At 40.1% G+C, this 25,730-nt stretch overlaps 1 protein-coding gene across 1 annotated transcript in view; it reads left to right on the plus strand.

Annotated features, from left to right (window-relative positions):
- Nucleotides 1–25,730, plus strand: part of LOC124593960 (dynein beta chain, ciliary-like) — a 746,507-nt gene that overhangs the window by 48,671 nt on the left and 672,106 nt on the right. Inside the window, exons 4-5 of the mRNA XM_047132308.1 lie at nucleotides 9,010–9,206; nucleotides 12,824–12,963. Of these exons, the coding sequence (XP_046988264.1) occupies nucleotides 9,010–9,206; nucleotides 12,824–12,963 (337 nt within the window). The remainder of the gene's footprint in view (nucleotides 1–9,009; nucleotides 9,207–12,823; nucleotides 12,964–25,730) is intronic.

Genomic DNA, 25,730 nt, shown 5'->3' on the forward strand with positions numbered 1-25,730 from the left:
ATATGTTAATGGAAGAGAAGGAGTTGTCCAGGAGAAATGATTTTAAATTAGATTTTTTAAACATTGCTCCACTACCTATCAAACACTTTTATGTTATTGGGCAAATGATCAAATATTTTTATTGCTGTTTGTTGAACTCTCTGCATATCACTCCCCTAGGAATCGTGAACATAAGATTGGAATAATTACAGCAGACAGAGCGTGTTAAACAATAATTTTTCCCACACTCCACACATGAATGGAATGGGAAAATGCCCAATAACTGGTACAGTGAGATGTACCCTCTGCCATGAATGTCACAATGGTTTGCAGAGTATAGCCACAGATAGGCTCAATGCACTTTTTATGCTAATTTTTCGTATAAAGTGTAATGTGCCTAATGCAGAAATAGATTGATTAACAATACATTGTACGCTGTGGGAAAAAATGTTATACAGTACTACTGTGTTACAGTATACCTTAGCTGTTCATGACTATAAAAGGACACTACTTTTAATATGAAAATAGTTAGCCTTGACAATGCTGTTATGTGAAAGATATGATTGTTTTCCCCTTAAACAATGGTTTTACCAGGTGAGGTCAAGCATTCCAAAGAAATGCCTTACCTGCATTATTTTCTGCCAGTTTCAGTTGACTTGTAACACCTTGAGTGACAACATGACTTTGAACAAAAAGTATGTATTCCCAACACTTGACAAAAAGATTAAGGTAATTGAGATAAATGAGAAAGACAAAGTCTTTGTGGGCAACTTACATTTGCCTGGACCCATGTTGCAGTGTGAGGCTTCAAAAGTTGCTGAAGAGCTTGAGAATATGGAGTTCAAAGCATCTACAGGATGGCTGGCCAGTTTCAAAGCTAGACACAACGTCGGGGCGAGTGAAGTGTGTGGGAAGCTAAGGATGTGCAAGAAAATGTAGCACCAGAATGGAAGCCAGTACTGCACAATCTAATTGTGAATTATGACGCAAAAGACATGTTCATTGCCAATGAATGGGACAGTTTTATCGTACACTCCCTTCGAAATTGTTAGCAATTCAAGGTGAAAAGTGCATCAGTGGAAAATGTCCAAGGAAAGACTCACTGTACTGCTGTGTGGAAACATGTTGAGTGAACTGGAGAAGCCACTGGTGATTGGAAAGGTAGCAAAAACCCATTGTTTTGAGAATATAGACATCAGTAAACTTCGTGTCGTATGACAAAGCTATAAGAAGGTGTGCATTGTAAATATTTCAATGGAAGAGTGGCTGGGCTCTTTCATTGCCAAAATGAAAAAAGGAAATCTCTAAGTTCTCCTTTCCATAGACAGTGCAACCTGCCACTCAGAAGTCAAGTTATCAGATTGAAATTGACTAAGTTCCCACCAGGTTCAACCAGTCTCTCACAACCCATGGACCAGGAGGTTATTTATGCATTCAAGTTCCATTATAGGCGATTATTGATGTAGTCGCTTATTCTTTGCGACTGAAAGTGTGTTTGCTCTTGCACAGTTTGTTCCTGTCCTGGATGTAGTGAACTGTATTGGCTTAGCAGTAAGGGAAATAAAGCCCGAAGCTGTCATCAAGTGCTTGAACAAAGCAGGGTTTGGAAGTGATGGACAAGATGCTTCTTTACTCATCCAAGCTCAAGAAAATCCTGCAGCAGTTGCTGAATTAATTCAACTGAAAAACATTTCATGTAGTCCAGATGACTATGTTCAGAGTGATGACTTTCTGTCTAAAATGTTGAGGAGGGCACAAAACAAGAGGAGGAGGAGCAAAATAATGTCCATAGAAAAATTAACAAGCCTGAAGATGCAATAGCATGCATAACAGTGTTTTGCAATTTCCAACACACACAAATTCTCCCAAGCAGGTGGATCTACTGTATAGTACAAAAAATTTCGTAGAAAAAACAATTCTGAACAGGAAATTCAAAGAGGTTTCCCTCCTTGGTATGTGGTAAAAAAAAGTGACATGTAAATTAAACAAACACAGGAATAATGTGTGTGTGTGTGTGTGTGTGTGTGTACAACAATATATGAATCCGAAGTTAAAGTAAAAACACAGACATACCATATTATGTATGAGTTGGTAAAAACACAGACATGCCATATTATGTATCAGTTAGTATAATAATATAGTGTGTTCTATTGTACAGTATACAGTAAGTAAATATCTACCTACTGTACAAGAGTAAAGGTAAGTAAATATGTAGAAAGCTACAAATTTATACTTGTGTGCATAGCACTTGACAAATTTTTTTGTAACCTATTGTGTTCTGTGTAATCTAGAAACTTTTCCAGTTTGGAAAATTATTTTGATCCCATGCGATTCCATTTTGAGCAAGTTGTACTGCAAATACTTAATGTATGAAGTGTTGTATTGTAATCTTAAATAAGGAAGCATAGAAATTACTTTTGCCTGTATACTTGTAAACTGACTTGTACAATGTCTTATGCATAAGCTACTTTTGTAGACAATAGGCCCAATGAAATATAATTTGCAGTCAGTCGATCCACAAAGATAGTAGTTGCAGACTTCACAGCATATGTAGTCAGGGTACTGGAAAATCAGAAACAAGTCTGTAGTATCTTCCTTGACTTATCAGAGACTTCTGCTTGCGTGTGTCAGAGACTTCTATTAGAAAAATTTAACCAGTATGGCATAAGAGGCAGAACAGTAAATATTATCAAGTCATTTATTGAAAATAGGCAAGAATATGTAGAGATAACATACAAACATGGGAACAGAATCGAAAATGTGCTTTCAGTATTCAAAGAGCTATAATATGGTATACTCCAACATTTGGTATTGGGACCATATTACTATTTATTCTATATGTAGATGACATGCCGGAAGCTGTAAAGGAAACAGTGATCATGTATGCTGATGATATATCTCCAGTAACCACCAGCGAATCTGCAAAGGATCTAGAAATTAGGACACGTTCAGAAATGGATTTGGCATACAAATATTTTGTGTGTGTGTTTGTGTGTGTGTGTGTGTGTGTGTGTGTGTGTGTGTGTGTGTGTGTGTGAGGAGAGTGGGGGGGGGGGGGATGCAGTCTTTTTATAAATGGAGCAAAAAAAGGAAATCAAACCAGACAACCTTGATATCGTGTTGAGGTGTCAAATATTTGAGAAGTTCATTGCAGCAAGTTTCTGTGGGTGATGGCAGACAGTTTCATGTTGTGGAAAGTTCGTATGAATAAAATCTGTTCAAAAATTAGCACAGATATTTTCTCCTGCAAATCCAATGGTCCACCTGTATGGCATACAGCACACTTCCTAGCACTGGCTATCTTGCGTGTCACTAATGAAACGATGGACGAGATGCTGCAAACTGGTGTAGCAGACAGAAGTGACAATACAGTGCTGTGCAAGTCATGTGGTTTTCACGTTTAATTTTGTAACACTGTCAAAGTGTTTCCATGCTGGCTGCCAAAGGTGCTGTGTTCTGTGATGCTTATGCACTTACTCTTAGAATAGTTTTTTATTCCTTTGTTAATTAGTTATACAGGGTGTTATAAAAAAGTCCTGCCAAACTTTCAGGAAATATTCCTCACACACAAATAAAGAAAAGATGTTATGTGGACATCTGTCCGGAAACGCTTACTTTCCATGTTAGAGCTATTTTAGTTTGTTCTTCCACCTACGCTCAAAGGAGCCCGTTATCATGATTTCATACGGGATACTCTACTTGTGCTGCTAGAACATGTGCCCTTACAAGTATGACACAACATGTGGTTCATGCACGATGGAGCTCCTGCACATTTCAGTTGAAGTGTTCGTACGCTTCTCAACAACAGGTTCGGTGACCGATGGATTGGTAGAGGCGGACCAATTCCATGGCCTCCACGCTCTCCTGACCTCAACCCTCTTGACTTTCATTTATGGGGGCATTTGAAAGCTCTTGTCTACGCAACTCCGGTACCAAATGTAGAGACTCTTCGTGCTCGTATTGTGGACGGCTGTGATACAATACGCCATTCTCCAGGGCTGCATCAGCCCATCAGGGATTCCATGAGACGGAGGGTGGATGCATGTATCCTCGCTAACGGAGGACATTTTGAACATTTCTTGTAACAAAGTGTTTGAAGTCACGCTGGTACGTTCTGTTGCTGTGTGTTTCCATTCCATGATTAATGTGATTTGAAGAGAAGTAATAAAATGACCTCTAACATAGAAAGTAAGCATTTCCGGACACATGTCCACATAACATATTTTCTTTCTTTGTGTGTGAGGAATGTTTCCTGAATGTTTGGCCGTACCTTTTTGTAACACCCTGTAGAGTTGCTTTTGACTGTTGTATGTTCTAATTGTTGGGTCAATTCTCCTTCCATGTAAAATGCCTCCAACATTCGTCATTTACCAGCTCTCTGTACATCAGAATAAAGTGTTGCTGAATCTGATGTGAAGAGAGTCTTTTATTATATTGCTGGCTAATAATATGTGCATAGTAATTTGTCCAGACAGCCACAGACACAAGTCCTTACCAACAATGGTGATCATGACATGATAGAATTAGCCACATTATATCACAGGAAGGACCTGCGTTCAACATGATGTATGCATTGATGAAGCCCGTGCCTTCGGTATCATTTGCCACTATTTTGGCCACATAACTCAACATTATGATTTTTGCAGGTGGAAGCAAGCTTTCTCTATGCTGGAATAATCGCAGATGCAACTAAATTCACCAGCTGGATCAGAAATACGGAATGGAGATCGAAGATGTGATCACCACTTTGCCTACGATGAATGCAGATGAGAAGTTAAAAATGAAACTGACATGACAGGTTTCCACTTCACAGGAAGAAGACATCAGACAAGTTCTAACCCAATAATACATTGGCGACAAAAGATGTTCACAATATTTATGACACCTGCTGAGTGAGGTGGACGTGGGAGCCGTGCCTGATAGTCTTTTGCACACACTGTAGAGTAATTGCTCTGCCACCACAGGTGAAAGGCATTATTGTGTCACAAACCGGAATGCCCTTAGATGCTGTAGTGGAGTTATTTGACAAATTTTATGCTATAACACCTGCACCAGTGATACAGTTATGGTGGTGTGCAACAGCTTGTCGTTGCACATGGTAACACTGGCCGATTATGACATGTTTTCCGCCAGAGTGGATCTACTAACCAAGAAGATGGAAGAATTATTGACTAGGGGTGACTGCAGCAGAGACAGGGGTTATTATTGCAAGAAATCAAGGAGCCGCTCATCTTCCTCTTTGTCGACGTCAGATACTGACAAGCCCGCTGTTGGCTGGTATCACAGCAGATTTGGGGACCTGGGAGGCAAGGTACAATTCTATGTTCACACCCAAATGCTGGTGGCAATCAGATGTAGACATGCTGATAAGTTTCTGGGCATCGTGTCAGTGCCTATTCATCAGTGACTGTAAATCTGGGCAGAAATAACTTGTATAAGGGGCATTCAAGTGAAACCCAGTCACTAGTGTAGAGTAAGGGTAATGATTTTATTAACTCAAAAATGTAGTTATAAACAGTATACAAACTCAAAAATAGTCGCCGAAACTGTTGGCACATTTATCCCATTGCGACACTAGCCTGTCGATTCAATCCTTGAAGAAACTAGTTGGGTGCTGTAAGATCCAGGCCTGAAACCAATCTCACACTTCATTGTGCAACCGATAACACAAAGTAAACAGTGGATCTTGTCAACAGTGATTCTGCTGTTGTCCAAGACTGAAAGCATTCACTACCGCAACCATATCCAGTGTGATGACACAATGAGCCTGGCCAGGATGAGCATCATCTTCTAGTGACTTGCGCCTCTCGAGGAATCTTTTGTGCCATTCCATGACACTTAAACAACTCAGAATGTACTCACCATACACAGCCTTCATCCATCGACACATTTCACGGCCTCCAGCTCTGACCGCCGTCAAAAATCGAATCACTCCTCGTTGTTCCTGGTTACTCGCCTGCATGTTCGGTAGTGTACGATAACTTGTGTGACCACCTTCTCTACATCGTGAAACCACACTGTCGCTATGCAGCATCAAACGGTGTGCACATATCAATCTTCCTACCAATAGATGGCGCTACCATACCCGCAGCTATGTGGTGCCACCTTACGTGTAAGGCAAAGGTAGACGCACTGACCGGGTTTTGTTTGAATGAACTTCATAGATACTGGTTTTTACTTAATGTGTGTTCCCGTGCATGAAGATGCCCAGCAAATGGATCTGTACTGCCTTCTGCCTGACTGTTGTCATCAATTCAGCTATACCAATGTACGGAATGCTATGAATCAGCCTGGACCTTGGACTACAGTGTGACTTAACATGGGATTTCGCGGTTGCAGACGTGTCAGAACCCATAATAGGTGTGGATGTTATGGCACATTATCAACTGCTTCCTGACATAGCAAATATGTGGCTTGTCAATGGCGTCATTGGGTTAATAGCTGCAGGTTTTCGTTGAGATGGGGCAGTGCACACAGCTCAGCTCATGCAAGACACCAGTGGTGAGTATGCTGAGATTCCCAACACTGGCTAGACCTCCGGGAGCACCAAAGGAGATACCCCATGAGACTGTGCATCACATACAGTCTCATGCTGATCTTGCCGCTTGGTACCAGGTTGACTTGCCGCAAAAAAAGCGGAATTTGATGGCATGATTTGTGAATGTGTGATGCGGCTGTTGAGTTGGCTCTGGTCATGTCCACTACACTTAGTACCAAAGCAGAATGGTGGATGGCACCCTTGTAGTGACTGTTGGGCTGTAAAAGCTAGAACTGTCCCTGATAGTTATCCCGTCCCATTGCTTTGGGAGTATAATTATGCATTGTGTGGCATGACTGGATTCATTGGTTTAGACTGTGCAAAGGCATATAAGCAGATTCTGTTGGCAGGAGCACACACACAAAAGATAGCCCTTATTACTCCTTTTAGCCTTTTTGAGAGTTGGTTCATAACATTTGGCTCACGAGATGCAGCGCAAATGTGGCAAAGATTTATCGACTCGAAGCTACAAGGGCTAAAACTTTGTTTTGCTTATCTCAGTGACATTTTGTTCTTTTCTATCTCTGTGGAGCAACATTAGCAGCATCTTATCAAAGTGTTCAGAAGATTGGAATGGTATGGCATTCTTCTATATACCCCCAAGTATGTCTTCAGCCTGGCACAAGTTGGTTTTTTGAGCCACAGCATCACACCATCAGGTTCGCTGCCCATGCTGGAGAAAGGTGAAGCCATTCTGCAGATGACCTGCCCAAAGACCTGCAGGGAACTACGTCATTTCCTCAGTGTCCTCAATTTCTATTGGCGACATCTACCTCATGCACCAGAGTTGCAAGCACTGTTAACAGCGGCATTCACTGACACAAAGGGCAAGGGAAACTCACCAGTTTCATGAATGGATGAAATGATCTTGGCTTTTGAAGCAACTGACTGCACCACTTGCAATGGCATTTGATGCGAGTCAGATGGCAGTCAGCATGGCACTGCAACAACTTTGTGATGGAGCATGACAGCCACTAGGATTCTTCTGGAATGAGCTATCTCCGTCTCAACAGAAATGGAATGCCAATGACAAAGTGGTTTTAGCGATCTAGGGAGCCATTAAATATTCACGATCTCAACTGGAGGCCAGAGAATCTACCATCTCTACTGACCATAAGCTGCTCGCATATGCCTTCCGACAAAATAACATGAATTGTTCACCTCGGAGGCACAACCAGTTGATCTACATTTCTCAGTGCAGCACAGATATAGAACACATCTCTGGAATATAATGGCCGACTGCCTCTCCCACATTGGGACCATAACTCGTTTCATGGATTTTACAGATCTCGTGGCAGCACAACAGTCAGACCAGGAGCTGCACGACCTGCTTAAAGACTCTGAAACATCGCTGAAATTTCAGACAGTAGAGTTTCCTGGTGCCAACGCCAGGTTGTACTGCAAAGTTTCCAGTGACAAATCTCACCCTTTCCTACCCATGCACTAGGCGTTGCACCATCTAGGAGTTGGTGCAGCAACACGACAATCAGCAAAGTCAACAGATGTGCATTCACCAGTGGGCAATTTTCTGGATACAACAGCTCAATTTGCACACATTCATATCAGTTTGCTCGGCCCCTTACTTCCAAGGAATGGCCAACGTTAGTTATTAACACTGATAGACTGCTTCTTCCACTGGCCAGAAACTGCACCAGTAGACATCATCTCAGCAGAGACCTTAGGTTCCACCTTTGTTTCTAGTTGGGTGTTACACTTTGGCTGCCATTAGCATGAATCCGACAGTTGAGTCGGCGATATTGTATGGTTACAGGCTGTTTGCTGGTAAGAACAAAGACACGACTTGCAGAATACCACAGAAGCAAACAGCCTCTAACTATATAACATTGCTGGCTCTACTGTCAATACAGCTGTCAAGCAACATCATTATGAAATAAACTGTCATAATTAAACATCTTCACAAATAACTGCTCCAGCAAAAGTTTAACACCTACTATAGCTCCACCAACAGCAAAGGACCAAACTTATACAGTAATGTGACAGCATCTGAGACATCGATGTCATATGGATGTCAAGACCACGTGATATATGTAACAAACCGTAATTCTATAATACATTAAATTGTCTAACTCAGAATTTAAAATATTGTACCAAATGATGTGCTTTCCACAGATAACCTGAAGATGGCAATCGTGCCAGAATAGGCATATTGTAATAAACGATATATTCAAACACAGCAGCATTTTGGACTCATAGCATAATACATAAATTGTAAAATTTCTGCACAGTCTTCTTACATTCTGCTCATTAAATAATTTAAATATTTGACTACATTGACTTATATTGGTATACAAACTTAAATATTTGTCATTTTTTACGTCATTGTTTTCATACTATTTTGTTTGATACAACTGGATGAAAGTCAGTGATTTCAGCTATGACCTACAGTTGCCCTCAGATCTATTTTATTCTGTGGTGTCATTTGGAGGTTAGTTGGCATTTTGGTATCATATTTTATCATTTCTTATTTACAGGTTTTTGTACCTCTTCTATCAAACCCTGGGAATCACAGAGGATGGCCAAAAGTTGTGGCAGAGGATATACAAAGACATATACATGAACTCAAAAGCATTGTGTATGAAGTTAGAGGAAAAATTACTGGCCATACACTACTGCCAATGCCAGCTGGAGTGGAGAGAGTTCACCAAGCCCTAGTTGATATTACTGAGAGGTACAGGCTTACCTGACTGTGTAACTCTTTACCTTATCTGTTAAGTTGCTGCTGAAGTGACTTGTAATACTTGTTACATAAGTACAAAAACAAAATAAGTGATGGCAGTCCACAATGAGATGGCATATCTGAACTGAAGCTGGCATAGGGCTACCAATGAATTGTCTAACTCAGAATTTAAAATATTGTACCAAGCTCCCACTGCCTCTGAGGTATTGCCCTTCATATTTACCTCTCGTCTTCCTCATACAAGATGGGCTCTCTCAGCTCGGATCCTGAGTGACATAACTTCCTCCCTCTTCTCCTGCTTCCTCGCCCCTCTGTAGTCCATATAATTTTACTTAGTCCAGGAAGTAATTGCTTTTTGGCTACAATAAATTTAAAAAAATATAGTAACAAGAAACATGTCACTCAATGAATTGAATCTTACTTTACTTCTCTACATAAACATCACTGTTACTAAACAATTTGTCGTATCTGTAACCAACCTTCAGAATTCCCATGTTGTAGTCTGCTGCTACCACTCTGTTAAGCCAGTTGTTCATTGTATTGTTTACCTTGGCATCACTTCCAAAATGTTTCCTGCCTAACAAATCTATGAATCTTGTGAAAAGCCATTTGTTTGATTTCATTCTTCAGTTAAGTCTTCAAATCATCACTGGCCATTGTTGAACAATTCACATCGCTTTCACACATTGCATTCATTAGTTACTGTGTTATCAAAACATTCCACATTGATTTTGCACATTTATGTAATTCATTACTTTATTATCATGCACTCCCCATAGTTTATGATAAATTTCTATTAACTGAATGCCTGGCCATTCAGAAATCAAATAACATCTCTGACATCACAGTAGATGAGACTTCGTATCACACAGTTAATTTTAAACAGCCACAGAATGACACAATGCACTTTAACAATTAGTTTGACTTGCCTTCACTCAACACTCATACAAGATGCTGAAGAAGCCTTTGAAGCTTGATTCCAATCTGTGCAGGAATAAAGTTCAATAGGTTATTACTCTATCTATTACCCCCATTATTCATCTTTCCTTTTTTAGGAAATAACTTGCACTTACAAAAGCTAAGAATGCTATTGGTGCTCTGTGAATTTATCAGTACAAATAATTGACTTTTGCTATAACTTAAATAATTTGTTATTCACTTTGTTGCTATGAGTATTCATTACTCATCTTAGATTATCTGCCACACTTCCAGGCATAATTGCTTCAGAATTTTGAAATGAGGTTAAATGCTGTGGAAGATTCAAAACATCGATTAAAAGAGGAAAAACAGTCAGTGACAGCATTCTTGGCTGTCAGATCTAAAGGAAACTGGCAACCGTTCTTCTTCGTTTTGAGAACACCAAACATATGGTGAATAACTGGAGTTGTATGTTGGATGCCATAGGGGGTATTACTAGAACTTCCATTACTGTGTTCACCATAGGTGACCCCCTCCCCCCTCCCCCAAGCAGTTTAGGCTAACTTTGCCCTAGCAACTCACATTGAATTCTGGCAATGCCTGGAATGGGAGTGTGTATACTGACCTGTAGTGACACTTTAATGCAGTTTTCCTTTTATTCTGTAATTCAGTACAATGTTCAACAATGATGCCACGAATGCAGTTTTCACGTTGTAACTGAACTAAGTTCTTGTGTCCTGGCCAAGCATGCTGTTTATATTGGCTTACTTACAGATGACTTTAAATCCAGAAAAGTATCAGCTGATCCATTCTCTGTCTAGTAATGCCTTATGTCCCACAGATAGCTAATGCAGTCTCTATCTAATAACGCCTCCTCTCTCGTGTCTTGTAATTTATCTAGGATGTGGCCAAATCTTTTTTCTGGTTAAAAGATGAACTATAACATAGTCTCTGTTACCTCCCAGGGCCTATTGTTATAAAATGACATGATTAACTGCAGAATGAATGCATCACAGCACATGTTTTTTATTGGCTTGTGCTGATGTCGAAGGTAAGTTACACAAGTCATCTCACACTAAGACCATTGTGCAACAAGAGTGATGCATTGTCAAAAGAGAGTGTTAATTTCTGGATATCCAGCAGGCACAATTCTGCTGTAGTATGGATAACAGTTGCTGTACAGTGTGGTATGAAATGGCATGGCAACTGTAAATGTACTTCAAACTTGAAATACATGGGACAGTACAATTCTTGTGGGCAAAAAATTTAAATTACACACAGATTCACCGTGAAATTCTGGGCCAAATACAGTGTCCAGCCATAGTGAAATTGTGCTAACAATTTGACCATAGCCTCACAGATATGGGTGATGTTGATCAGAAGGCAGGCCATAGATATTTTCCTCGTACGATGATGCACAGGCAATTGAGGAACTGATTTGCAGCAATTTGCATGTTTTTCAGCAATGAGGGTGTTCCCACAGCAGTCCTCAAATGGCTCTGTGACCAAGGAGCAGATTTCTATCATTGAGGAACTGAACAGACGGTAGAATGTTCTGACCATTATTTACAGAGACTTGATAACTACATTGAAACATAGTATCATGTATCTCTGTCATTTTGAAATGTAGTGCAGTATTCAGCAGAAGTTACTTGGCCTTCCATAATAATGTGTAACTTACTTTTTTAAGTCCCCTCATAATGACATTCTACATTAGAGATGTATGTATGTATGTTTTGCTTGCAGCGGGTATAGGTCCATGTACATGGAACCAGTGTGATACTAATAATGTTGCAGTGCTTTAGTGATATATCATGCAGAGTAAAAGCACAGTAGTTGTGACAGAGAGCTTTGTGCTGTTGCCAGCATTTTGAATTTACAGTAGCATTTTATTATACTAAAAACTATTCTCTCTTGTACTTTTTTATACACTCTTCCTCTTTGGGCTTTTACTTCATCCTTACTCCAATCAATTCATACATACTTTTCCCCGTAGGTGCCTTGTCAAGGTCCTTCTGTATAACTAATTCTTCATTTCTGATTTTCTTTCCACATTTTTCAGTAGCATGATTCTTTTGAGACACTGGACTCGCATTCGGGAGGACGACGGTTCAATCCCGTGTCCGGCCATCCTGATTTAGGTTTTCCGTGCTTTCCCTAAATCACTCCAGGCAAATGCTGGGATGGTTCCTCTGAAGGGGCACGGCCGACTTCCTTCCCTAATCTGATGAGACCGATGACCACGCTGTCTGGTCTCCTTCCCCAAACAACCAACCAACCATGATTCTTTTGACCTTTTCTTACCCTGGCTTCTTCTTTTGTTTGTATGAATTCGTTTTTTTTCCTCCGTGATTTGTGACCATAAGACAGTCCTCTTCATTTCTTTGGTGTCTGTTAGTTATTTCAACAAATTATTTAGTAGACACTAGTGCATGGCTATTAATCTCCCATTACTGGCCACTACTGTTGAAGAAAAATGGAGAGGATAATAGGTTTATGAACTGTTCACTTAAATTTGATCTTTTAGTTGGTAGCATATTCTTTTAGGAGGGGAATGTCAGTCCTCTTTGTAGCACTAAAATTTTTAATTTTTGATTTCAGTGCATATCCAAAATTTGAACCAATGTCCATTACGGGATTCGTATAATGTTACAGTAAATTGTTTTTCTTTTTTTTACCCCCCATTTTAGCAAAGGCGAAAAAGTAGACCTGTACTTGAAAAGTGCAATTGAAGGAGTGATCATCAAATGGGCAACACAGATAAATGAAGCTGTAAAGGAAGAATCTTCTGATGCCTTTGAAAATGGTCAGCACCCAACACCTGCAGCTGGTCAGTCACCCTTTTTGTTACTGAAAATAGAAACAATACTACCAACAAAAAATATTTTTTTATATTTATTCTTACTGTGTAAGTGATTATTGCTTCAATTTCAAAACTTTTAAGCATCAAAGGAACCGTTGGCTGTAATCACCAGCTGTAAGCTGAGGTGACAAAAGTCATGTGATACCTCCTAACATCGTGTCGGTCCTCCTTTTGCCCGGCATAGTTTGGCAACTCGATGTGGCATGGACAAGCCGTTGGAAGGCCCCTACAGAAACATTGAGCCATGATGCCCCTATAGCTGTCCATAATTACAAAAATCTTGCTGAAACAATATTTTGTTCATTAAATGACCTCTCAGTGATGTCCCACAAATGCTAGGTGGGATTCATGTTGGGCGATCTGAGTGGCCCTGCATTCACTCGAATTATCCAGAACAGTTGTGGCCCACTGACATGGTGCATTGTCATCCACAAAAATTCCATTTTTGTTTTGGAACATGAAGTCCATAAATGCCTGCAAATAGTCTCCCGGTAGCCGAACATGACCATTTCCAGTCAGTTATTGGTTCAGTTAAACCAGAGGACCCAGCCCATGCCATGTAAACACAGCCACCACCAGCTTGCACAGTGCCTTGTTGACAACTTGGGTCCTTCACTTTGTGGGGTCTGCGCCACACTCGAACCCTACCATCAGTCCTTACCAACTGAAATTAGTACTCATCTGACCAGGCCATGGTTTTTCAGTTGTGTAGGACCCTACCCATATGGTCATGAGCCCAGGAGAGGTGCTGCAAGTGATGTCGTACTGTTAGCGAAGGCACTTACATTTGTCATCTGCTGCCATAGCCCATTAATGCCAAATTTCGCCATACAGTCCTAACAGATATATTTGTCATACATTCCACGTTGATTTCTGCGGTTGTTTGACACAGTGTTGCTTGTTTGTTAGCACTGACAATTCTATGCAAAAGTCACTGCTCTCTATCATTCAGTGAAGGCTGTTGGCCACTGCATTGCTGAAACATGGTGTTCTCGACACACTCAGGTGGATTTTGGAATACTGAATACCCAAATGATTTTTGAAATGGAATGTTACATGTCTCTGGCTCCAACTATCATTCCACATTCAAAGTCTGTTAATTCCTGTCATGCACCCATAATCAAGTTGGAAACCTTTTCACATGAATCACCTGAGTAAAAACGACAGCTCTGCCAATGCAATACTTTTTTTACCCCTCGTGTACACCATACTACCACCACCTGTGTATGTGTAGATCACTATCTCATGACTTTTGTCTATTCAGTGTATAGTTTACTGAGTATGTTTGCATGTAATCCAAGAGTATTACTTACAAAGAAAACTGCAGAAAGTTCTTAGGTGAATGGTCAGGTACTTGTGCCTGTCTGCCATAAAGATCTGCTTGTGCCCAAAAAATTGTCATACGTGATATATGTCAGAAAAACTGAAGAATTACAGTCATCTGTATCATTTCCAAACCTGCTATTAACATAGAAACAAAATCTGCAAGTAAATGGGAGTACTGACTGGGTTTATTAGGACAAGTTTTATTAGGACAAGTGGAGACTTGTAATGTCTTGGCAGATTAAAACTGTGTATCAGACTGGGTCACAAACCTTGAACATTGTATTTCAGTGGCATTGCTCTTCCCGACTAGTTATCCAGGCACGAATTATGATCCACACTCACAGCTTCAATTCTGCCAGTGCCCATTCTACTTTACAAACTTCACAGAAGTTCTCCTATATATCATACTGAAATAGCGTTCCTGGAAGAAAGATATAGTGGAGAAACAGCTGAGACACAGCCTAGAAGATTATTTACAGAATTAGTCCTTCACTCACCTGTGAAATATCAGAAGCTACCTTTTTGGCTATATACGTGGACCCTGAAACTGTCCCCTGTAACAGGTTTCACAAGTTCAGTGTGGATAAACGTTTTTTCCTTCCTGTTTTGGGTACAGAGTCAACAACTGTGCTATATAAAGGCAACATACTATGATTACGTCTTGAAACATTTTTGTCCTGTGTGATACATTTAATATCATTTACAAAAATGGGCCTATTTGCCATAATTCTTCCACAGATTTCACATAGTTGTAATGGTACCAGATTGATGGTGACTTGCACAGGGTTGATCTCTCAAGTCATTATTTCCATTCTTCATATGTCCTATGCAGTTTCTTTCACTATTTGTAGCTATAACTGAATCAGTGACTGTGTTCTTCAATGCTGATTGACAACTGCCTGTGAACTGCTCTGTCCAAAGGAATTCCATTACTGCGCCCTATGAAAGTGATGTGAAGAAAAAAGATAGGTTGGTGGGTAAAATTCAGCTGATTGTGAGGTTGTCAGAGACAGGGCAAGCTTAAACTGGACAATGGTAGAATGAAATATATCATTCTAGCATTCAATGTAATTGTTTTATGGAAATAATCGGAAACATATTTCTGGATGTTGCTTGAGTATTTCAAACCTGCTGCTGCTGAATGTGAATCCAGTGGCTTAACCTCTATAGTATACTGCCTTAATAAGTAGAAAAAGATACCTAATTATAATTTGTGGCATTAAAAGTTTTGCACATTGCTCAGAGAAGAGATCACCTACTGTATCAAGGAAAATCGGCTGAATTATTGATAAGCTGCAACACTTGGGGATTATGATGTTTGCTTTAACTATTATACATTTTTATCTGTTTTTCGTATTTTATTGTATTTGCAAAGCTGATTATCTTAGATATAAAACTGTAAACTTTGAGAATTTACAATAACTCTATTGCAATATACCACTTAAAGATGATTTCATTTTTAAGGAGCCTCAGGAGGAGCAATAACAAAAATTTGTTGGTCTTTTAAGCTGTGTAGTTCTATTGTATTTAAGTACAATGAAGGCTTTCAGGACCAGATGTCTTAGTTCCTATTAAGTCTTCCAGGTTGTATGACCCAATCTATCGATTCTGCAGAGCCATTGCCCATGTACCACTACGTTTCATGGCTTCGTCTTTTCTGTTACAATTATCCCTGTGATTATGTATTTTGATGGCTTCTCTATATAGCAGTGGATAATACTTAGTCATGTTGTTGTTCTTGTTGATGATGTGGTCTTCAGTTTGAAGACTGGTTTGACCACCTCTCCACACTACTCTGTCATGTACCAGCATCTTCACCTCTGAATAACTACTGCAGCTTACATCTTTCTGAATCTACTTACTGTATTCATCTCCCCTTTATTATTTTTATTTCCCCCCTCCCAATACACACACACACTTCCCTCCACTACTAAATTTGTGATCTCTTGATTGTCTCAGAATCTGTCCTCTATCAACCGACCCCTTCTTTTAGTCAGGTTGTGTCACAAATTTCTTTTCTCTCCAGTTCTATTCAGTAACTCCTCATTAGCTATGTGATCTACCCACCTAATCTTCAACATTCTTCTGTAGCAACACATTTCAAAAGCATCTATTCTCTTCTTGTTGAAACTGCTTATTGTCCATGTTTCACTTCCATGTACGGCTATACGCCATACAAATACTCTCAGAAAAGACTTAGTAATTGTAGACAAATTTTTGGTTTCAGAAAACTTCACTCCTTGATATTCTGAGTGAAGAGTGCGCTCTGCTGCAGCTGATTTTGCTATTTCCCCTAGTCAGTGAAGATTTTGATGTTCTTTTAGTCTTGTATGCACCATTCTGGTGGTAGATCATCCAAGAAAGAGGCAGGAGGAACATGACTACTGATCAAGTGAATACAGGGTTATAAATACAAAACCAGATAGCGGCAATACAGGAGTATTGAAAACTCCATCCGAACAGGCCTTGGAAGGCCCAACGGTACTGACCGGTTGCTGTGTCATGCTCAGCCCATGGGCATCACTGGATGCAGATATGGAGGGGATTGTGGTCAGCACACTACTCTCCCAGCTGCATGTCAGTGTACGAGACTGGAGCCGCTACTTCTCAATCAAGTAGCTCCTCAGTTTGTCTCACAGGGGCTGAGTGCACCCTGCCTGCCAACAGCGTTTGGCAGATGGTATGGTCACCCATCCATGTGCTACCCCAGCCCGGCAGCACCTAACTTTGGTGATACAGGTACCAGTGTTACACTGTGGCAAGGCTGTTGGCAATACAGGAGTAGGTTTAATTATGAATAAGAAAATAGGAATGCAGGTAAGCTACAATGAACAGCATAGTGAACGCATTGTCACATCCAAGATGGACACAAAACCAACATCCTTCACAGTAGTACAAGTTTATGTGCCAACTAGCTCTACAAATGATGAACAGATTGAAGAAATATGTGATGGGATAAAAGAAATTATTCAGATAGTTAAAGGAGTTGAAAATGTAATTTTGATGGAGGACTGGAATTCGATAATGCAAAGGGAAGAGAAGGAAAAATTCTGTGTGAAAATGGACTGGGAGAAAGCAGTGAAAGAGGGACCCTCGTGGTAGAACTTTGCAAACGGCATAATTGAACCATCACTAACGTTTGGTTTAAGAGTCAATGACATAAGGTTGTACACATAGAAGAGACCAGGAGACTGCGGAAGTTTCCTGATTGGTAATACAATGTTAAGACAGAGATTTCAAAACCTGATTTTAAGTTGTAAGACATTTCCAGGGGCAGATGTGGACTCTGACCACAATTTGCACTTCACAAAATGAAAAAAGAAATGTGTGTCCTTTGACTATAATATCAATGAGTCACTGTTGGAATCCGCCAACTCCTGCAAGTACCTAGGTGTAACACTTTGTTGAAATGTGAAATGGAATGATCACATAGGTTCAGTTATGGGTAAAGCAGGTGGTAGACTTCAGTTTGTTTGTAGAATACTGGGGAAGTGCAATCAGTCTACAAAAGAAATTGCTTACAAATCACTTGTGTGACTGGTTCTAGAACATTGATCAAGTGTGTGGGACTCATACTAGATAGCCCTAACAGGGAATATTGAACATATACAGAGAAGGGCAGCATAAACACACTTAGGTTTGTTTAATCCATGGGAGAGTGTCACAGAAATACTGAAGGAACTGAAACGGCAGACTCTTGAAGAGAGATGTAAACTATCGTGTCTGACAAATGTCCTGATTGTACACCTCATTCACTTGAAATGTGCAATAAGCAATCACATCTGTGCTAGTAAAACTCTCCAGACTTGTAATGGCTTTTACTGTATCACACAATACTGCACAATTGCAGCAGTAACCCAACCATTAGCATGTTGAGGTTTATCTTTCTGCGTAAGTATAAAATACAGAACACACCTGCTACACAATGACAGGCCTTATTGAATCCCTTGCGCTGTGACATTACTATTCGTATAACTTCTATGTCATCAATGGCCTTATAGACCAACAGCTGAGAATGCCTAAAGCTCCTCCTATAGCATGGCATCTCCATTCACTGTTCAGTGCTGTTGCACTTGCAGCTGCACAACAACTGATGCTGTCTTTCCAGATACATTACTTATTTAGCCTTGCGCCGGCCTTCAGCCTTATCAGTTTCTGCCCTGGCCAGATGCAGAATAAAATCCCGCTCAACTCCTAGTAAAACTAGATAGTTGCACGAGCCCAAAGTGATGTCAGCTCACGGAGATGCTCAGAGGTGCCTCACACAGAGAGCATCCCAGGGTGCCCCTGAGAGCTACAACACCAAGAAGAATTGCTTCTTGGCTTTTGGCAAGATCAGTGTGTAGTATGATATAAGAAATTCATAGGAGATAAGGAAAGGAAACATAATTTATATCAGTTGCGATAATAGAAGGTAACATCAGCAGAAACTTTAATTTTTTACAAAGTCCATCTCCTTTAAACCATACAGCAATGAACTCTGACTCACTTCCTGAAAAAATCTGTTAACAAAGTTTCAAGAATCGGCTTTAAATGATTGCTCTCAGGATATACTACAACCCCTTATGTATCACTCACACAGGGATCGTGATGATAAGATTATGATAATTACTGGAAGCACAGAGACATTCAAACGCTCATTCTTCCCACGCTCCATATGTTAATGCAACAGGAAGAAAACCAAATAACTAGTACAATGAGACCTACTCTCTGCCATGCACCTCATGGTGGTTTACAGAGTATAGGTGTAGATGTAGATTTATTGGTTATGCACTATAGATTAAAACTAAAGAAATTGCAAAAAGGTAGAAAATTATGGAGATAGAATCTGAATAAGTTGAAAGAACTGGAGGTTGTTCAGAGTTTCAGAGGGAGCATTAGACAACAGTTAACAGGGGAAGGGAATACAGTAGAAAATGAGTGGGTAGTTTTGAGAGATGAAATAGTGAAGGCAGCAGAGGCTTAAATATGTGAGAAGACAAGGCCTTGGATAACACAGGAGATGCTGAATTTAGTTAATGAAAGAAGAAATTATAAAAATGTAGCAAATTAAGCAGACAAAAGGGAATACAAACGTCTAAAACATGAGATTGGCAGGAAATGCAAAATGCCTAAGCAGGATCAGTGAAAGACGAATGTAAGGCTTTAGTAGCATATTTCACCAGGGAAAGATAGTTACCGCTTACAGGAAAATTGAAAGAATCCTATGGAGAAAAGAGAAGCAGCTGTATGAATATCATAGATGAAGTTGAAGGTGATATTATTATAATGGAAGAGGATGTAGATGAAGATGAGGTGGGAAATATGATAAATGTGAGAAGAATTTGACAGAGCACTGAAAGAATTTGACAGTGCACTGAAAGACTTAAGTCAAAACAAAGCTCAAGAGGTAGACAGTGTTGTGTCAGAACTCTCGGTAGTCTTGGGGGAGCTTACCATGACGGAACTCTTCACCCATTATGCAACATGAATGAGGCAGGCGAAATATCCTCAGACTTCAAGAAGAATGTAATAATTCCAGTTCCAAGGAAACGAGGTGCTGACAGTTGAGAATAGTACCGAAATATCAGTTTAATGAGTCATGGTTGCAAAATACTAAAGAACGGAAAAACTGGTAGAAGCTGACCTCAGGGAAGATCAGTTTCGGTTCTGGAGAAATGTATGAACATGGGAGACACTACTGACTCTATGACTTAACTTAGAAGATAGATTCAGGAAAGGAAAACCTACATTTATAGCCTTTGTAGACTTAGAAAACTTTTGACAATGTTGATTGGAATAATCTCTTTGAAATTCTGAAGGCAGCAGGGGCAAAATACAGGGAGCAAAAGGCTATTTACAACTAGTACAAAAACCAGACGATAGTTATAAGAGTCAAGGGGCATGAAAACGACACAGTGGTTGAAAAGGGAGTGAGGATTGTAGCCTATCCCCAATGTTATTCAGTCTGTATACTGACCAGGGAGTGAAGGAAACCAAAGAAAAATTTGGAATAGTAATTAAAGTTCCATAAGAAGAAATAAAAACTTTGAGGTTTGCTGATGACATTGTAATTCTGTCAGAGACAGCAAAGGACTTGGAAGAGCAGTTGAACAGAATTTACAGTGTCTTGAAAGGAGGGTATAAGATGAAGATCAACAAAAACAAAACAGTGATAATGAAATGTCATTGAATTTAATCAGGTGATGCTGAGGGAATTAGATTAGGAAACAAACACTTAAAGTAGTTGACGAGTTTTGTTATTTGGGCAACAAAATAACTAATGATGGCTTAAGTAGAGAGGTTACAAAATGTAAACTGACAATGGTAAGAAAAGTGTTTCTGAAGAAGAGAAATTTGTTAACATTGATTATAGATTTAAGTTTTAGGAAGTCCTGTCTGAAAGTATTTGTATGGATTGTAGCCATGTATGGAAATGAAACATGGACGATCAACAGTTTAGACAAGAAGAGAATAGAAGTTTTTGAAATGTGGTCCTGCAGAAGAATGCTGAAGGTTAGATGTGTAGGTCACATAACTAATGAGGAGAAGATACTGAATATAACTGGGAAGAAAAGAAATTTGTGGCGCCACATGTGTAGAATGTAGAATTGGGGATCGTTTGATAGGACACATTCTGAGGCGTCGAGAGATCAGCAATTTAGTACTGGAAGTTTTTCTTGTGTGTGTGTGTGTGTGTGTGTGTGTGTGTGTGTGTGTGTGTGTGCGTGTCATTTGGGTTGGGGGGGGGGGGGGTTGTTAAAAATTGTGGAGTATAGAGGAATACAATAAGCGGATTCAAAAGGATGTAAGTTGTAGTAGTTATTCAGAGATGAAGAGATTTGCACTGGATAGAGTTGCATGGACAGCTGCATCAAACCAGTCTTCAGACTGGATATCACAACTATGACAACAACAACAACATCATTTAGATAACAAAAGGATTCTTTTAAAGCTATTTTACCATGTAGCCAAAACACAAATCTATCATCCACAAATCGATACCATCAACATGGTTTTGTATTTGCTTTTGATAGAGCTGACCGTTAGAATTTCTCTCTAGAAAAATTAGTGATCACAGGACCTTGTGGGTTACCTCATAATATGCATTATCCCATTGGAAATGACTAGAAGTAAAGTAGTGTCTAAAAAGAGCCATCAAATCCCTTGGGAAAACTTTGGTTGTGTAAATAATATCTTCATTAATGGAAATCATAGTGAATAAAGATACCGTGTCAAAACTTAAAGAATATCTTAGGAATTAAAATTAGTTCTTTACATTTCTTGGTAAAATGATGAGATATTTGAAAGATATTCTTGTAAGTTTTTGCATAGTGTTTTTATTCACTATGATCTGAGTTAACAAAGTTATGATCTATGTAACGTTTCTTTTTTGTAGGGAATCTGACTGCTCTCTTTGGACATTTTCTTATTTCTTGTCAGGTCAAATGAACAGTGAATGTTATGAGCAAGTTGATTGTGTTGCAATGGTTAAGCCATTAAACCATGCAATTGCAATTTTTTTAATGGAAAAATTTGAACAAATTTGAACAGTCAGCTCTATAAAAAGCAAATAAGAAACAATGTCGATGGCATAAATTTGTGTATGATACATTTGTGGTTTGTCCATCCAAATGATATAAATCCAAAAATCCAGTTTACCTTGGGTATGGAAAACAACAGTACAGTATGCTTTTTGGAAGTTTTATTTATGAGACAGACTAATGGAAGGTTGAAAAATAAGTTCTTTTAGAAAGTCACCCATGCAGACAGAAATCTGTATAAGGTCTCCAACCACCATCCACAACAAAAGAGAGGTGTCATTAAAAGTCTTGTTGACAGAGCCAAAAGAATTTCCATGCTGCAACACTTGGATGCCGAATGAAAACATCTGAAGCAGAGTTTTGAGAAAAATGGTTATTCAGGCAAAGAAGTAAATAGGGTTGTGCGATCAAATAACAGTAGGCCAAAAGACAAAGATTAAACACAGTGATGGAATATGTAATGTAAAAGCTTAAATTTGACCAAAATTTTATTAAATCTTTTCAATTAAATTGTAACTATAAAAATTGATAAATAAAAGTATTGATGTTTTCAAATAATTTTAAATGTGTCGATGTTTGCTAGTGATGTTAAATGTCTTTGACAGCCTATTAAAAGTAAATGGAGTTACGGATATTGTTTGAAACTTGTAACAGTTGATTTTGACATACATTTGCACATTCTGAACAATTTTTGGTTTTCTGGCTTTATTATTTAGTGCCTTTTTTTCCTTAAAACTATGTGTTTAGGTAAATATGTTCATCTGATCACTCTGGGATTTAACAATTTTAAAATTAATATACTGAAGAGTATGCTGACAAAGTTTGGAAAAGCTACTTTAATTTGTAATTTCATCCTTAGACTATAGTGCAATTAGTTGAATGCTGCACACAGGTGCTTTATGATTATGTGGCTCTAGTAGCAGTGAACTGGGGTAAGTCCCAGCACACTTGCTCGCCCCTATATCTCTCAAATGATACAGCACTTGTTTTACCACATTATCATACTTAGGAGAGGCTCAGCGAGAAAATTAGTTGCCAGTAATCAGTAATATTCCATTAGGTTACACAGTAAAAAAAATCAGTATTTAAATATTGTTAGAGTTAGTAAATGTGGTAACAGTGGTATTATGCAGATTAAATACCAATGCTCAGCTGAATGAACAAGAGGTGTTAGTTTTCTGGGAAGAGAAACAGGATGCTCAGGGAGGCCACTATTTGCAACGACACACGATGCAATGACTGGGTTGTGTGCCATAAAACACACCAATACAGTGGCATGATTTTTTAAGCTCTAGGAGTTGAAGCATTTATTTATATTGGGTAACTTAGAGCATTGTAGTGTATAATATTAAACATGATAGGAAGTAAACTTGGTTAAAATGAGCTGAAATGATTGTTTGGCGTTGATGGCCGGGAGGCCCCCATCTGGGAAGGTTTGGCTGTTGGATTGCATTTCTTATATCAGGTGACACCACATGTCGGTGACTTGCACATCAGTGATAATGAAATGATAGTGAGGACAACACAACACGCAGTCCACGAGTGAAGAAAGTCTTCAGCTCGGCTGGGAATTGAACCCAGGCCCGCTGCATGCAAGGTAAACATGTTACAACTCAGATAAGCAGGCAGACAATAAACACAGTTATTACAATAGTGAAAAGTTGCTAGTTTCATAATTAAAATCAAACAATGAAAATTTTCGGATGGAATGTGACAGTATTATGTATGAAGAGGATAGTTGCCACTCACCATATAGTGGAGAAGCAACTGGGTAGTGGGGGTAAGGAGAAGGCTAGGGCTTGGAGGGGGAGTTGTAACTGGATAGTGGTGTGGAACAGTAAAGAGCTGCTTATGGGAGCATGCAGGGACGATGTAGAGAGAGGGCAGGGCAGCTAGGTGCAGTCAGGTGGTTATATGGAGGGCAGGGCAGGATGTAGTGGAAAAGGAGGAAGTAAAAAGACTGTGGATGTTTTGGCGGAGCAGAGGGCTGTGTAGTGCTGGAATGGGAACAGGGAAGGGGCAAGATGGGTAAGGCAATGACTAACGGAGATCAAGGCCAGGAGAGTTACTGGAATGTAGGATATATTGCAGGGAGAGTTCCCACCTGCGCAGTCCAGAAAAGCTGGTGTTTGTGGGAAGGCTCCAGATGGCACAAGCTGTGAAGCAGTCACTGAAATGAAGGATGTCATGTTGGGCAGCATGCTCAGAAGGGTGGTCCACTTGTTTCTTGGCCACAGTTTGTGGGTGGCCATTCATGTGGACATACAGCTTCTTGGTTGTCATGCTCACATAGAATGCAGCACAGTGGTTGCGGCTTAGCTTGTGGATTACACGATTGGTTTCACAGGTAGCCCTGCCTTGGGTGGGATAGGTGATGTTTGTGACCGGACTGGAGTATGTGGTGGTGGGATGATGTATGGGACAGGTCATGCATCTAGGTCTATTACAGGGATATGAGCCATGAGGTAAGGGTTTGGGAGCAGGGGTTGTGTAGAGATGGACAAGTATAATGTGTAGGTTCAGTGGACAGCAAATACCTCTATGGGAGGGGTCGGGAGCATAGTGGGTAGGACATTCCTCCTTTCAGGGCATGAGGAGAGGTAGTAGAAACCCTGGAGGAGAACGTGATTTAGTTACTCCAGTCCTGTGTGGCACTGAGTCACGAGGGTCAAAGGGGATGCTCCTCTGTGGCCAGACAATGGGACTTTGGGAGGTGGTGGGTGACTAGGGAGATAAGGCTATTTTTGTGCAAGGTTGGGAGGGTAATTATGGCCTGTGAAGGGGTCAGTGAGAGCCTTGGTAAATTTTGAGACGGACCGCTTTGTCACTACAGATGCGATGGCCATATGTGGCTAGGCTGTATGGGAGGGACTTCTTGGTTTGGAATGGATGGCAACCGTTGAAGGGGAGGTATTGTTAGTGTTTGATAGCTTTCTTATGGACTGAGGTACTGATGTAGTTATCTTTGTGGTGGAGCTCAACATTGAGGAATGTGGCTTATCGGTTGAATAGGACCAGGTGAAGCAAATTGGGGAGAAGGTTTTGAGGTTCTGGAGGAATCTAGATAGGGTACCCTCCCCCTCGATTCAGATCACGAAGATATCATCACTGAATCTGTACTAGGTGAGGGGTTTGGGATTCTGGGTGTTTAGGAAGGATTCCTACAGGTGGCCCATGAATAGGTTGGCATAGCGTGGTGCCATGCAGGTGTCCATAGCCGTACTGTGGATTTGTTTGTAGTTCATGCCTTCAAAGGAGAAGTAATTGTGGGTGAGGGTATAGTTGGTCATGGCACCTAGGATGGAGATTGTAGGTTTGGAATCTGTCAGGAATTGGGAAAGGTAGTGTTCAATAGAAGTAAGGTCATGGGTTATTAGGGATGGTGATGTAAAGGGAGGTGGCATCAATAGTGACGAGCAGGGCACCATGTGGTAATGGAACAGGACCTGTGGAGAGTTGGTGGAAGAAATGGTCGGTAACTTTTATGTGGTAGGGTATATTGTGAGTAATTGGCTGAAGGTGTTGGTCTGTGAGAGCAGAGATTCTCTCAGTGGGGGCACAGTAACTGGCTACTATGGGGTATCCTGGGTGGTTTGGTTTATGGACTTTAGGAAGCATGTAGAAGGTAGGAGTGTGAGGAGTGGCAAGTGTGAGGAGAGAGATGGACTCTGGAGAGAGGTTACGGGATGGGCCCAAGGATTTGAGGTGAGACTGGAGAGCATGCTGGATTTTTTGAATGGGGTCACTGTGGAAGGGTTTGTAGTTAGATGAATCCGACAGCTGGTGGAGTCCTTTGGCCAGGTAATCCTTGCCGTTCAAAACAACAGTGATCGAGCCTTTGCCAGCAGGTAGGATTATAATATCACGGTCAGTTTTTAGGTAGTG

This window comes from Schistocerca americana, chromosome 2 (genome assembly GCF_021461395.2).
Source record: "Schistocerca americana isolate TAMUIC-IGC-003095 chromosome 2, iqSchAmer2.1, whole genome shotgun sequence".
In the NCBI taxonomy this organism is placed as follows: Eukaryota; Metazoa; Arthropoda; class Insecta; order Orthoptera; family Acrididae; genus Schistocerca; species Schistocerca americana.